Here is a 16,756-nt window from a genome sequence, read left to right as displayed (position 1 = left end):
CATTGATATAAGTGGGGTATTAAAGTCCCCTACTATTATTTTTGTTTTGAACTATGTTTTTGTAGTTCTTCTCTAGTTCTTCTTCTCGTCCTCTCTTTCCTTGTGGTTTGATGACTTTCTATAGTGTTATGTTTAGATTCCTTTCTCATTATGTGTCTATTACGGATTTTTGGTTTGTGGTTGCCATGAGATTCATATATAACAGCATGTATCGATTTTAGTATTTTTGCTACTTGATGTTTGCCAAGTATGTTTACCAACATTATCTCATCTAGTTTTCAAAACAATACTGCTGGGTGGGTGGTGCCAGCCTTTATTCCTGCATGCCACACCCCTTGACCTCTGTTATAATAACTTTTTTGACCATCTGTATTTTTTTCATAGAAAATTTGATTTTTTCCTTTCCCTGACACATATTTTTGGTTAAATTTAAGAAGTGCTCATTTAACAGCTACTCTGTGGGAGGCATGTGATCTCTCTTTTCTTTTTTTAAGTGTTTTGTGGTAATTCTCTATAATGAGAAAAATGGATAATTTTGTAGGCTCCTTCCCCAATAAATAACAAAGTAGCTGAAATCAACACTTGATTTGCACTTTTATCCTGAGTAGTTGTTCACCTGAAGTATGTTGATTTATGGGTGTTTGTGAGAATATGATCCATGATCTCACAGCACTTGAAACAAGAATATTAAACTGATGAGGAATTCTGAGTGCTCATGCTATTCTTTCTCTATTTTGTTTTAGTTAGTGTAAAACTAGTGTTTCTTACCATCCTCGTTCATATGTTGTGTTCATGACCTCTTAGGTAGACTCAGAGGGAAGGATATAGCTATTTTAGCTTAAATTTCCTTCTCTATCTGCTTCTCTGCCCCCACTCTCACTATTTGCCTCTTTATGCAACATAATTTGCTTATATTAAACAAAAAGAACATAACTCAGAAGAGATGACAGTATCAGTGATCATTTGAAAGCTCATAGGCAGTCTGTTTACACTTGTATTTATTAATTTTTTAATTAATTGACTTTATTTTTTAGAGCAGTTTTGGGTGTCCATAAAAATTGAGCAGAAAATACAGAGAATTTCATATACCTTTCCCCATGCCTCCACCACACAGAGTTTCTCCTATTTTTAACAACTTGATTAGTGTGGAAGGTTTGTTACAATAGTGAGGACATATTGATGCATTATTATCCAGTATAGTCCATACTTTACGTTAGGGTTCATTCTTTGTGTTGTAGAGTTCTATGGATTTTGACAGATGCATAATGTCATATATCCACCATCACAGTATCATACCTCACTCCCTTAAAAGTCTCCTGTGCTCCACATATTTATCCCTCCCTCCCTCACACCCTACACCTTCACCTTTCAAACCCCTGGCAACCACTGATCTTTTTGCTTTCTCCATAGTTTTGCCTTTTCCAGAATGTCATATAGTTGGGGTCATAAAATATGTAGCCTTTTCTGACTGAATTCTTTCACTTAGTAATATGCATTTAAGACTCCTCCATGTTTTTTCATAGCTGGATAGTTCATTTCTTTTTATCATTGAATAATATTCCATTGTCTGGATGTACCACAGCTTGTTTATCCATTCACCTATTGAAGAACATGTGGTTGCTTCTAAGTTTTGGCAGTTATGAATAAAACTCGTATGAATATTTGTGTGTAGAATTTTATATGGACATATGTTTTTAACTCATTTAGGTAAATACTAGGAGTGTTTATATGTTTTTAATACTTCAGATAATTAGAATGCCTATGAATATTTTAGAGCTTTAAAATATTCCATATAAAAGATAGAAAACATGCTCATTAGAATGATTATATGTGTTTGATTCTGAAAAATACATTGCGAACTATGGAAACCATTTTAGAAGTAGTTAAGAAAGCAATTTTTGAAAATTATTATTGACTTGAGAATGTATGTTTATATTTTGTATGAAAAGTTATTATAGAAGTAAAAAGAGGCCTAAACAGCTCTTTTCAGAGCAATGTTTCAGGATTGATAGACATAGTTTTTGGTAGTGTTTGTACATGTTGAATATTTTAATTTTGTATATTATGATCTAAGCCCCCTCTCACTTCCAAAAGACTAAAACCTGTGAAGTCTAGAAAAAAATAACTCTTCTCTCACTCCTGGTTTTTTTTCCTAAGAAATACCAGCTCTTTTGGATATTCCTTCACTGCACAGATACTTGTTGAAGTCTCTCAATGTGCTGGGGATATAACAGTTAACAAAACAGACAAAAATCTCTCCCCTTATGCAGTTACGTTTTAATGGCAGAAACAAACAAGTAGAGTTCTTAGTGAATCAGGTATTTGCAAGCAGTCATAGGAAGAATAAAGCAGATATGAAGGATGGGGAGTCCCTGGTGACTTTGGAGTTGCCTCACTGTCCACAGAGCTGTGTGGGAATTAGAGATGGGAGGTCCAGGGCTTCTCTGAGAGCTGATGAAAAGGGGAAATAAAGGACATTATAAGATTAGTTCTGATAATCTGTGGGATGATAAACATCGTAAGACTGTGAGTGTTGCTGCAGGACAGGGAGAGATGGGCTCACAGTTTTCACCTCTGTCCATGGCTGTGTAGACGCTGTGGAGGACGCCAGGGAGGGTTGGTCCTGTCTGGAGCTCCTGGGCTTTCCCTTTGATTTGTGCTGATTGAGGTCCAGGAGTAGAAGAGATAATGTCTCATCCAAAGTATGAAAGCTCCAAGGATCTTTTTTGCCAGATATAAGTGAAAAGACCAGAGCTGGGGCAGACTGTAGGTGAGGCTTGACTAGTGCCTTGACCATGTGACAAAAGTCCCTCTTCCATATCCCTTCTCTGCCTCCCTTGGTATTTTCTTCATTCTAAGGTGACTCATTTCATCTCACAGATGATTTTTCTCCTGCTCACCATTAGAAAGAAAGAGAACAAGAAATGAAGTGTCTTTTTCTTTCACGTGGTCCCAGTATTTTATAGAAGTATCCACCATAAAGCAAGTTATATTCCAAAGTGTTCTTCATTGTGTTCTATTTTGTAGTGGCTTGCGGTGTTTTTTTTTTTTTTTTGGCTTGAGGAAGATTGGCCCTGAGCCAACATTCATACCAATCCTCCTCCACTTTGTACATGGGACACCTCCACAGCATGACCAGTGAGTGGAGCAGATCTGTCCCTGGGATCCGAACTTGCGAACCTGGGCCGCTGAAGCAGAGCGCGTGGAATTTTAACCATTCAGCTATGGGGCCGGCCCCCCAGTGCTTGCAGGTTTTACACATGAGGTCAGGACAGAAACCTCAGTCTAGCCGTTGTGCAGTGCTGGCTGCCCCTCCCTGGTAAAATCGGGATGCTGAAACCTTGGAAAATACTTGCCAGGATGATTGCTCTCTCACCGAGAATTGTAGCCATTTGTTAATGTATTCTGCATTTCACAGCTTAGAGACTATCAATTGTGGTTGACAAGCCGAAATTTAAGACGTGCCACTTTGCAGTGCATATTTAATGCTGACTGGCTCAACTTTAAAAACAGCGATTTTACAGTGTGTTTTGTTTGTATGTATGTTTGTTTTGTTTTGCATTAAAGAGTAGTTTCCCAAGCTGAACTTGTTCTAAAACACATACCCACCTCTGCACACCTTTGTGAATTTTAAATTTCTAGTATATAACATATATATTTGCCTCCTGTGTCTTTAAAGAAATGGCCTAACTCTGTGGACATAACTTGTGAGTTGAGTCTGTACATATAGTCTCTATGGTAAGATAGTGTCTTTGTGTCCTGAACAGTCCACAGAAAGTGCCCGACAGTTACAGGGCATCTTTCTTAGAAACCTTGCACTACTTGCTATGCCATAGTCCTCTTTTGAAGGTGCCTTATGTATACAGAACCAGAGTTGTTTTTTTTTTTTTTTTAAATCATGTGATCCCATTATCCTGACTCCTGATTATAGGAAGGGAGGCAAAGTCTCCCAGTCATTGAAGGGGCTGGATGTGAGAACTCTGTTCCACAGGGATGCTCGGTACAATAAAGTGATCACAGACCCAATAAGATCTTCTCTCCTTAGGAGTGGGGTGCAATTCATAGAATGATGCAGATGTGTGCAGACTTTCTGAGAGAAGGCAGACAGCAGAGTCTAGGAGGCTGTAGCAGCTTTGAAGAAGACCTCATGAGATAATGGGAAAGGGCCTGCAGAGAAATTAGTAGATGAGTAAAGGAGAGCAGTAGACTGAGGAGTCCAAGCATGGAAGACTGAGTTGCCATGTGACTCGTCAAGTCACTCTGTATTCTTAGAGTGGGTAGATTCTTTTCTTCCTTACGTCATCTTGTATCCTTTTAACAATCCCTCATCTGTTGACACAGTTCGAGTGAGTTTCTATTCCAGAGCTGCCTATAATTGCTGATGTCTCACAACTGCTTATTGAATAATAAATCAGTTTTTGAAAAGTGATAATATATGACTCTCAAATAAAGACTTGCATAGTAAAATAGTCTAAAACAAGGCTGAAAAATATCAGATATGGAAGTGGAATATCTGAAAAAGAAGTGAAATTATAGGTTTTTTTGTTTATATTTTCTTACCATGTACAGATTTTATCTATCTTTAAGAAAAACTTACCTGGTTATATTATAGCTCAAGAAACTGTGTAATGGTTTAAATGAGGAAAAAAGATAGCTTTATGCTAAATTGGTTTGAGAGAGCTCATTAACATACTGCCTTTCTTGTCAAGTTGCTAAGGCTCACTGATTCACTGTGAATTTAGAGAAACATATCATCTTGATGGCAGTGTTACCAACTATATTTCATCTTCTAAATTTCTCTTTGTGTTTTAATGTTTATAGTTATTTCAAATTTCCCAGTGTTAAATATTTTAAATACATATGTAAACCTCACAGGGAAATGATGTATGAACAAAGAGAACACTAAGCATTTGAAAAGTTTTTCAATAGATATTTTCTATGTTCTATTTTCTGTTTCCAGGAGAATTTGGCCTATTTTGTTCACTGATATATCCCGTATGCCTAGCACAGTGCTTGACATGTAGTTGGTACTCTGTAAATGTTTACTAAATGGAGACATCCAACAGAGATAGGATTTTCTATAATTTGATATAAAATATAGACTCATGTTAGAATCAGAGCGGAAGTGAAAGAGCTGAATGCATGACTCTATGACTCCCTTCATAGATTGGGGAGTTGAGGCCTAGATAGGTGAAGTGAATTTCCTAACATCACAACTAGTGAGTGGGAGAATGAGGGCTACATTCTGGGTTTGCAAACAACCTGCTCAGTTTCACCTGGCCAACAGGGGATAGAGCTGAGGTTTAAACTCAGATATGACTGACTATGAAGTTTGTTATCTAGGTGAGAGTTTCAGCATTCATATTTTTATAAAGATTTAATATGTCACCTTTTCTCTATAGCTTTTTCTCTGCCCCAAACAGAAGTAATTGCTTCCTTGACAGATAGGACTAGATACCTTCTCGTTTCTAGCATGTATCACTTTATATACAATTTGTTTTCATGGCTGTGATGCCTTAAGGCCAGGGACCAATCCTTATTCCTCTTTGTTACCCCAGAATTTAGCATAGTGACTTACTGATAGTTGAAGTTCCCTGTGTTTTGAATTGTCTTCAGAGTTAGTGACAAATAGTATACCCAAGCTTAGGACTAGGGAGATAGCACTTTCATGAGAGGAACAAAATCTCATAGCTTTTCAAATACAGTTAATGCTTGATAAATGTTAATGTTAAATAATCATTATTCTTAGAGACATGACTTAATGATTGTTAGTCTTCTTGGTTTGAATGGCTTTTTGAGGATGTCTTCACTTATTAAGTTTTAAAGAATTCACGTAGTACTCTTTTATGGATGTCATGGTTTCAATACTAAAACTCGCCTCACGATCTGCCCTCCCACTTGTGTTTTAGATTCCACCAATCCATAGTTAATGCTGGTTTAAAAAAAATTTCTTAGGAAATTTAGAAAATTGAACCGCTAATACTGTTACGGATATATTCCTTAGTAAGTGCACAGGCCAATTTTATACATTTTTAGCAAAGCATGTCTATCAAATCATCAATGAATTTTAAAAAAAAATATTCTTATGAACTTGAAACTTTTATGTGAGGCTGGTATTTATAAAACATTTGAAAACATGAATAAAAGCACATTTCAGGAGAATATTGTGATCTTAGAAAACATAAAAATTTATAGAAGATGCATTGCTTTGCCTGTAGATCTTATAAATATAATGATATTTACTGAGTAGTAATATTTCAAACCTATTTATTTCTTACAGCTAAATCTTCTGAGACTTAGGATGTTATTCCTTTAGGGAAACCATCTGAAAGTATTTGATTCCTGTTTGTCATGTTAGAAACTACCATAACATCTTATTTGTATGAAAAACAATATTACTAAAAAAGAACAAAAAATACTAAATTCAACAATCATCATGTGCTAATTTCTTGAAAGAAGATCCATATTACGGATATTGTCATTAAGAATCTGATCTTTTCTACAAAATATGTTTTAGGAATGCAAGAAAACTTGCAGTGCAAACCACCTTGATTCACAGATGAGAAAAAAAATCAAGCACAAGAGTGAACTCACACTTCAGATGTTAAAGACAGTTGACGAAAAGCCTGGTCTAGATTCTAGATCTTCAAATTCTTTGGCCAGCATGTCTTCCAAGATATCAAACTAATGGAAAAGAATAACATTCATGCAAAGAAATGCTAAATAAAATTAATGTAATTTTATCCTCTTATGTCTTTTTATTATATTCTATACATTTATCACCTTTGTTGTCGTCATTGCCAGCAAAGGAAACAGACTCTGGCTTAAAAGCAAAAATGGAATTTATTAGAAGTGTCTAGGATGAGAGAAGCTCTCGGCGTTGAGAGGATGCTGCAGAGGTCTGCTTGGAACAAAGGGGGACCAGGCAGATCTGAAGGTGTTGGTGACAGGAACACTCAACAAAAATGCTCAGGCCCTGTTGCTGACCTGAATCGACTCTAACCAAGTCTGTGGTATGTGCATTAACTCTGCTTAATATACCAAAGTCCCAAGAGATTGTGTCTGGTTGACTAAGCTTGGGCTGTGTGCTCACCAGCCTATACCAGGGAGTGAGCAGAAGTTCTCTGGAAGAGCTTCCAAGGGACGCCTTTGGTTTCCATAGTTGGAGAGCATGTATTTGGATTTATGCTTCCACCAGGACTACATAGTGGAGGAGAAAGTTCCCCAAAAGGGAGCTGAACTGATGTCAGGAAAGGGGCTAGAAGCCGGGCTGCCACAAAGTGACGTATATCCACTTAATCAATGATCATGTTATGCTGGAAAACTCTTTTTCTGTATCCAGGAAAATCAGCCTTTTCTGAATAGCACACTAAGTATTTTAAAAATGTGGATTATCAGACCGGCCCAGGGGCGCAGTGGTTAAGTGCGCACGTTCTGCTTCGGTGTCCCGGGGTTCGCCGGTTCGGATCCCGGTTGCGGACATGGCGCCGCTTGGTAAGGCGTCCCACGTATAAAGTAGAGGAAGATGGGTGCGGATGTTAGCTGAGGGCCAGTCTTCCTCAGCACAAAGAGGAGGATTGGCAGCAGTTAGCTCAGGGCTAATCTTCCTCTAAAACAAACAAACAAACAAAAAATGTGGATTATCTGGTGTATATAGATTAAGACTATTTTAAGTTTTCCTCTCCATTGCTTTGTCTCTGTTAGTATTTTAGTTACTCAACAAAACCTTTGTGTGTGTGTGTGTGTGTGTGTGTGTGTGAGTGGTCAGAGGAAGGAAGAAACAGGAGAGTTCAAATCTAGGATAGTGTTGGTTTCTAAGTCTTACATATAGCATTTGCTGCTCACAGTGAATAGAAATAATAGCTATAATTTATTTTTTACCTACTGCTTTAAAGTACTGCATTTAAAGTACTATGTGGGCATTTTACCTATATTTTCAATGCAAGAACAATTTGAGGTGAGAATCTTAGGTTCAGGAAGGTAAGAAAAACACAGTGGAGCATGGTGTTTACAAGTATGAGGTCTAGAGTGGGATTCACTGAGTCCAAATTCTGACTCTGACACTTGCTAGCTGTGTGATCTTGGGCAAGTTTCTTAACCTGTCTGTTTCTGGTTCTTCTTCATCTGAAGAGAGGGACAATAATAAGGTCTATGACATAGGAGAGATTTTGAAATTCAAAAGATATGTATCAAGTGCTTATTAGCATGGTACGTGGCACTTAATAAGCAGTAGATGTTAGTATACAGTTAGCATACAGTTGGTAACAAGTGTACAGTATACTTGTTACATTAAAAAAAGGACAAGCGTTTGTTGAGGGAAATGGTACTACCAAATTGAGGAAGAAGGAAGAAAACTAAAGAATTGGGCCTAAAAACAGTATTGTACTTTTAACCCAGTGGAATAAGAACAAATTGATGATTATTACGTCAAGGATGCTAATTAATGTATGTCCTGTTGTGCTTGCATTGTGAGGACTTTTCATATTCCTATAACAGTTTTGGAGGAATTTTTAAAATAATTTACAGAGCATTAGTTTTTCCTTTATTCTCCTCTCTGATGTGCTGTTTTACACACTCAAGAATATCTGTAACGTATATGTAGTTATAAAGCATAAATCTGTCACCAACCACATTAACACCTCAACTCCATCCATACGCTCCTCCCCTGTCTGATCCTTCTGCCTCTCTCACATTAGCTGAATTTTGTGTTTATCATTTCCCTGCCTTTTTTCCTTAAACTTTTTATTTGGAAATAATTTTAAATTACATAAAACTTGCAAGCATAGTACAAAGGACACCCATATACTTATATATATACTTCTGTATATACTTATACACACTCATGCAGCACAGAGAGAGAGAATGAATATATATATATATTCATTTTTTTCTTAGAACCTTTTGAGACTAAGTTGCTGATATCATTGCCCTCCTTTACTGTTGAATATTTCAGTATGATTTCCTAAAAATAACGTATTTTTCTTACATAACCACAGTACAGTTTCCAGCTTCAGTAAATTTCATGTGGCTGTAATACCATTACCTAATTTAACATCTATTTTTGAATTTTGTCAGTGTACCTGACAATGTCCTTGGTAAGTATTTGTTTTTTCCCTCCAGTACAGGATCCAGTATAGGACCAAGTACTGCATTTGGTTGTCAAATCTTCTTAGTCTCTTTTAATCTGTAACAACTCTTCACCTGTTTGTCTGGAATAACGTTGATATATTTGAAGAATACAAGGTTCTCCCTCTCTCTCTCTCTTTTTTTTAATGGAATGCTTGTCAGTTGAGGTAAATCTGATGTTTCCTCATGATTTAGATTCAGATTACACATTCCCAGACAGGATACTATGTAAGTGATGTTTCCTTTCCAGATATCACACCTGGAAGGACTCACTGTCTACCTGGTCAAAGTTTTGCCCAGTTTCTCCATTTTACAGTTACTAATTTTCCCCTTGTTGCTAGTGAGCAATCTGTGGGGAGACATTTTGAGACCATGCAAATATCCTACTTCTGATGGACATTTCTCCTGTTGACTTAGCATCTGTTGATAATTCTTGCTTGAACCAGGCTTTATTGTGGTGGTTGCAAAATGATGATATTCCAGTGCCAGCAGCAACTCCTCTTTTAGCACTCAGCTCTCAGCATTCTTCTCTACGCACCTTCCCTTCTCCGCCATTTCTTTCTGTATTCCTCCATTCTCCCCTTTCCCCATCAGTGATTTATAATTCAGAGTCCTTGTGACATGTCTTATCATACTTTGGGCATTTCCTTACTTTCTGGCATAAGATGCCCCAGGGTCATTGTGTACGTTCTCTGCCCAGCCCTGGAATCAGCCATTTCTCCAAGGAGCCATGGTTCTTTTTAGTGACGAATGGCTTTAAAAACTAAGATCTGCGTGCTGGGTTTACTAGCTCTGTAAGTTGATTAAACTGTAGCTTTAAACCGGTTGGTGATTGTTTCTTCTTTTTATCCTCAAGCAACCTGGTTATTTATTAAATTTCTCTGACTTAAAATGCATACTTCATAACCTATGGCATTTTAATTCTCTTTCCCTTATTTATAGTCCTTTATGTATTTGTGAGAGTATTCTTCATGAGTGTCAGGATTGGCTGCCACGTTGTGGGACATCCAATAACTGCTCTAGTGTGGTGTGAAATGAGCAGCTCCATGGGATTAGTAACGATATCTGTCACAGGCAGGTGCAATAAAGCATTATGAGGTGAGATTGTTGACAGGATGAGCATGAAGATATTTTCAATAAATGAAATATTTATTCATGATAGCAGATTGTGTTTCAGAAGCTGAACAGTTTCAAATAATCACTTATTTTTCTACATCTTTTTTAAAGTACAGGAAACTAAGGAAATACAGAATTGTGCAAAGGCCACTCCAGGATATTAATATTATACTGAATTAAATTTTAAAAGTTCAGTAGCAGAAAGGTTAGAACCTTCTCATTTAAAGTTTATCTTATTTCTTAAGGCATTTACTGTTGCGTTAATATTCTAACCACTAGAATTTTTGCTATATTGGATATGGTATAATAAAAATAATTACTATTTATATAGTGTTTATAGCTTATTTAAAACATTTCACACGCATCTCTAATTTGATGCTACCTACCTAACATGCTATAATTACTATTTAATTAATATAAAGAAACTGCGACTGAGATAGATTATGTAATTTCACCAATGTCACATAGCCATGCTGTATATATATATTTGTATCCTGCCTAATTGCAAAAAAGAATTGATGTAGATTATTAAAAAAATGAAATAAAACCAAAACATAAAAACTATCAGATGACATAAAAACACCAAAAACATAAGAGCAGGGAAGAAGCAAATATGCTAATTGCAAGAGCTATTATAGTTCGTATGGTTAAAAATTAAATTTGGTTTTATTCAATTTGACTCAATATTCATCGCCTGCTTTATGCCATTTATTTTGGTAGTTCATGGAGGAGGTTATTGTCTTTTTAGGGAGACAGAGATTTAAAGAAATTATTAGAATATAAAATGATAAGTGCCATGGGAGGACAAAGAAAATAAACCTTGCCTACTGTGTGTGTGTGTGTGTGTGTGTGTGTGGTGGGGAGTGGTGATGGTGGCATATACAAAAGCTTCCTGGAAGAGAAGATGCCTGAGTTGGGCCTTGAATGACAGGTAAGAATTACCCAGACAACAAACACGGCAAGACTATTCTAGGAAGGGACAGTATGACGGACAGTTAACACAAACATGGAACCACATGGTGTGTGCGAGAGCTAAAAGAATAATTCTAGTAGGAAATGGAAAGTGACTGCCAGATGAGGCTAGAGAGGTAAGTAGGGGTCAGGTAATCATGTCCGCACATCCTTGTATTTTTATACTTGAAAGGTTTTAAACAGCAGAGTGTCGTGGTTAGATTAGTTATATAATTTCTGCTCTTGCAGCTGTGGAGAGGATGGATTGAAGGGAGGAAGAACGGTAGGTGGACAGGGCAGCTAGACTAACACTCCAGAAGTCCAGGGTAATGAGGAAGAAATGTGCTTCCAATGTGTTTGTTAGTTTGAGCCTGTCATCTTGGAAAATAAACTGGCTGGTGCTACTAAGATGGATGAAAATGGGAACATGAAGCTTACCTAATTCTTATGATCAGAAAGGAGGAGACGTTATTTCTTCAAGAGATGAATGTTTTCTACATATTAAATTTTCAAAAGTATTTCTCCCCTTCTTAGATCAGTGCTTATATGCTTATCTACATATGAATCACCTAGGGATTTTGTTAAAATCAGATTATGATTCAGTAGGTTTGGGATGGGTCCCAAATTCTGCATTTCTAACAAGAGCACAGATGACACTTGTGCTGTTGTTCTGAGGACCATACTTTGAGTTGCAGGGGTTTAGAGTATATTTAGTGTTGTGGTGATTATGCCACCATCAACAGTTTTATTATAAATGCAGAGGTGATTCTCATGATTGCTTTCTGTGTATGGGCTTTGTGTGGTGTGTTTGCATGTGAAGAGAGAGAGAGTTTAAGGTGCTTGGGGGAGTGGAAGGATAGTGTGTCCCTGAGATCTGAGGTCTTCAAATTGGTACATGATTACTTGGCAAGGGGCAAGCAGTTGATTTTGAAGGAATCAATTGCTAAGTCCTCAATTTCCATAGTCTTTCCTAAAATTGGTGCACCTGAGAAAACATTTCTCAAGTATACCTCCCCTTTCACAATTGCTCTTCTCTCATGTTGTAAGAAGAAAGGCAGGTAGACCTCTCACCATTCCTAATCTTATTATGGTGCATTTCTTCAGGGTGGAAAATATCGCTTGCATCAAACGGAATGTCAGTTAGAAATATTGGTATTGCTAGAAAAAGTGAATGACCTAAACACTAGGTAACAAATCTTTTTGCAACTTAGATAGTTTCCATTTTTTTGCTTTCAGCAAACTTCTAGGAAGATGTAGCTATCAGCTGATAGATTATTAAAATTATTTGTATGATAACTATGTGATATGGAAGAATTTAGTAACATTGCTATAATAAAACTCTTTTCCTTCTCGTCTACTTATTTAAGGAAACAAGATTTTTCAATCCTTTCCTAAAAAGAGAAAATGCAGAATAGAAGTAAAATTGATGAGAAACTTTGTCTCATACTAGCAATAAGTAATATTCATTCAGAGGCCTATGAATGATTTTAAAAACAAAAACACTAACTCCATCCATTTCGTTAAGAAATACATTTCCAATATATTTTTCAGTTTGAACTTTATAATCTTAAGAAATAAAACAAAATTTAAAAGGTGTAAGATTTTAAGACAAATTTTTTTTTGGTGGAAAAGTATGAATAAGATGATCAATAAAATGTTTCAGAAGCAAAAAATATATTAGAGTAAAATTCTATGGAGAAATGAGTATAAATGAGTTCAAGCAAAAAAAGTGAACCCTGGGGGCTGGCCCCATGGCCGAGTGGTTAAGTTCGCGCGCTCCGCTGCAGGCGGCCCAGTGTTTCGTTGGTTCGAATCCTGGGCGCGGACATGGCACAGCTCATCAAACCACCCTGAGGCAGCGTCCCACATGCCACAACTAGAAGGACCCACAACGAAGAATATACAACTATGTACCGGAGGGGCTTTGGGGAGAAAAAGGAAAAAATAAAATCTTTAAAAAAAAAAAAAAAGTGAACCTTGTAAAATTTCCTACTCTTTAAAAGTGTATTTTAAAATAGATGATGATGTATATCAAATTGATGTGGAATATAGGTTCCTTTGGTACCCTTGAAAGAGTGATATAACAGTTTTAAAAAGGACAATATTTACAACTTACTGAAAATTACATACTTTGCAGCCATTTAAACTTATGATCACAAATTTTCAATATCAAGTGAAAAAAAGTATTGCAGATTTTGAGAAAACTCTTTTGGGAGTATGGGAGGAAAAAAAATGAAGGCTATTGCTTTAGAGCACCTTTCTCAGAACCTAACTTTCCTTTGGAAAATTTAGAAGACAAAAAGAATTGAGATCATGCTCATTGAGAGCTTATTATATTGTTAGTAATAGAGAGGAGATTCCTAGGGTTTGGATGCCTGACAAACAGGTTATGATAAAGTTGATCCTCTGCTATCAAATAAGTGTCCTAGACAACTCTCTTCGATGAGCACTTCTTCACTGAACGGGAAGAGCATCTCTAGGCAATACCAAGGTTTTCCTGAGAAAGAGATCTTTGGATCAATGCAGGAATTTGAACAAGTAAGTATTTTGTTGAGATCCCGTAAAGCAAGACAGATATGATTTGGGTGAGGAACAATTTTGTGATGGCCTCGGCCATCCTCAGTTATGCTGCAGCTGCTACTATAGAATGTATAACTCTGAGCAGTGAGTTAGCTGTGAAATACACTCCCAGATAATTGAATTAGTTAATGTATATAATTATATAAAAATTACTCTATATAATCCCGGGTAATTAAATGTTCAAGAATGCTTGCAAAATGCAATGATTTTCGTTTTGATTTGCTTACTGTTCAGTTTGTCATATTGGTATAAGTGAGAATAATCAAGACCAAATGCCCACACAGCTAATAAGTTGTGAAACTGGTATTTAAACTCATGTATTCAATACTATGTTTTTTCCACTACAGCAATTAGAAAGGCTGCCTAGTATTTTATACATGTAGAAAGCTGGTTATATTTAAATATGGTTTATTGCTTACTGAAAGGAATTGTGGCAGTGTTGTAGGATTTTGCTAATTTGTTTGTTTTTTTAAACTCTTAAAAGTTGAGGACCCCAAAGAGCTTGTAGTTATGTGGGTTAGTTTTATCAATATTTAGCATATTAGAAATTAAAATTAAGAAAATTGAAAAAATATATTTAATTCATTTAAAAACCAGAATAATAAACTCATGTTAATTTAAATTAGATATTTTTATGAATAAACTATTTTTCAAAACAAAATAATTTTGTGAGAAGCTTGGCACTATAAATCTCTTTGATGTCTGGCTTAATAAAAACAACTGGATTCCCATATCTGCTTTTGCATTCAATCTGTTGTGATATGTTGTTTTGGTTGAAGTATACGAAGAAAATCAGCCCTCACACAGATATGTGCTTGGAGAAGGGAGACCTTATGGAACCCCTGAAAGGTTCTTGGGGACCATCAGATGTCTTTGGGACCACACAATAACTACTGCTTTAAAATATTATCACAAGTGTTATATTACACTTTTATAATTTATGTGCACATAATACAATAGTATAGTTTTTGCATATGCATTATTTTGATGTTGTCTGCATTTGATTGTACCTTCATGTATTATGGAAAACTTTTTTCCTTAACTTTTGGATATGTAGTTAAGTTTATGACAAATTATAATCTGAACTTGAAAAGATTTAAATAAAATTATGGGGTATATTAGAATATGTTTCAATAGGATAGGAAGTGTAAAAATACATTTCTGTCATGCAGAAAAATCAATAGAAAATCAGATGTATCATTATTAATCAAATGATACCAAAGAATTGTAATGATATCAAAGAATTTTAAACTTCAGGAAAATGTTTGTCCTGTAAATCCTTTAAAATAATCTGGATCTTTATCCATCTATCCATCTATCTCAATTCCTTCCAGCCTCCTTCCCTCTTTTCTCTTTCATTTTTATCCTCTTCTTCAACATTCAGTCAACAAATATTTATTGGGCTCTTTATCAGTTAGGGTAAGCACTAGCTTATGTGGCAAAGAGATGAAAATGTACAATGGTTCTAATACAATAAAGCTGTTTCTTGCTACCTCCAATGAGTGTATTTCTGTTTGGGGGAGGGGCTGCTCATTGCAGAGGTGGCCAGCTGGGGACACTGCAGCTTCTGCCCTGGTTAGGAAAGTGAAGAATTAGGAGGCCACCTCACAACTGCTGGCTCTAGGACTGTATTATCTCTGCCCATGATTCATACTAGTAAAATGGATGGCTGGCCCTGACTCTTGACACTCATGAAAGCAGGGATTTGACATTATGCTGCAGAAAAATCACATTTCTCTCTGACTGATTGTGCAAGTAAAAACAGCAGAGGCAACAGCAGCCAGCCTGGCCCCGGCCTCACTGTTGACTCTGACTCAAAGTCATGAATGTGCATCTGCTTGGCAAGAGCTAGGTCATGTGCCAAAGTTGAGCTGTCAGGGAATTTGGGGAATGAACTTTAGCTTTCTAGCTATCTAGCTTGGCATGCATTAAAGGATGCAACTGAAATGGAGTTGAGGGAACCAATCTGTATGCAGAGAAAAAAAGACTGAAATGAAATGTATTAAAATGTTGGCAGTGATTATTTCTGGGTAATCCAATCACAGCATCTCCTCCTTACTTTACTGTCTTGACTTTTGCCCTCACTTATGTAAATCTTCTTCATTTTAAAAGAGCTTTCACCTTCCTCCCAATCCCAAGTATCTCCCCTGGTTGCTACAAGAGCATAAGACCAAAACAGTTAGAACTGGTCACTTCTGGCAGCCACAGGAAGACTTGACTTTTAGTGTGAAAACTGTGGAAATTTCACCCTTGCATAGTTCTCACGGGAATAAGGATCATCTAGTGAATTGGCTAAGTGAGCCTTTCAGTGGAACCACATGTATGTTGAAATATCAGTCTAGATCATTCCCACTTTGCTGCCTGGTGTGAGTGCTTTTGGGCTTCTTACCTTAACTGAGCTTGGGCATTATGGTAACCAAATGGTACTGTGTTATGGAGGAAACCAAGATGACTTTATGCTGTGTGATTTTTCCCTGGGCAGGTCAGAATCAATCACTTTTCTCTCTTATGCACTGCTGACTGTTGAAGGTTCTATATAATACATATTGGGAAAAGAAACTTTCATTAATGCTTGGGGGTTGCTTAAGTAACTAGTGGAGTAAATAATTTATCCTCAACTCTGGGTAGTATCCTGGTCTTTGAGCGATAGGGGATAGAGGGTAGTATGGTAATGCATCTGAAGCTGTGGTGTACATAAAGAAACGTGAAAAGGTGGTTCAGAAAGGAAGCCAAATGCAAGCATACTGGGGTCTACAAATCAAATGGTTCATTCTAGACAGCGAGGCACCCAGAGGGTGGGGCAAAAAAGCCAGGTGGTTTTGTACTCTGAATCTAAAAGTGAGTGGTTGACAGCCCAGTGGAGACTGGCTTTCCACAGCTCAGGTAGGGTGTCCAAAGGGTCCGGATAGCCCTAGGGTGAAAAGCTAGGGTCTTCATGTTTTGCAGGGATCAGTGAGTATGGGGCATGGGTGGGTGTGTGTAG

The 16,756-nt window shown here is 36.8% G+C and overlaps 1 protein-coding gene across 10 annotated transcripts in view; it reads left to right on the top strand.

Moving 5' to 3' along the window:
* IMMP2L (inner mitochondrial membrane peptidase subunit 2) overlaps positions 1-16,756 on the top strand; it is an 854,823-nt gene that overhangs the window by 170,036 nt on the left and 668,031 nt on the right. Inside the window, exon 4 of one of the 10 annotated variants that reach the window (XM_070264884.1) lies at positions 6,518-6,743. The exons of the other annotated variants lie outside the window; for them this stretch is intronic. Coding sequence (XP_070120985.1) covers positions 6,518-6,563 — 46 coding nt within the window. The 3' untranslated portion in view covers positions 6,564-6,743. Of the gene's footprint in view, positions 1-6,517; positions 6,744-16,756 lie in introns of those variants that run through there. 10 annotated transcript variants of the gene reach the window in all.

Source organism: Equus caballus, chromosome 4 (genome assembly GCF_041296265.1).
Source record: "Equus caballus isolate H_3958 breed thoroughbred chromosome 4, TB-T2T, whole genome shotgun sequence".
Lineage (NCBI taxonomy): Eukaryota > Metazoa > Chordata > Mammalia > Perissodactyla > Equidae > Equus > Equus caballus.
Note: the sequence above shows the minus strand (reverse complement) of the source record. Positions and strands in the feature narration are given on the sequence as shown.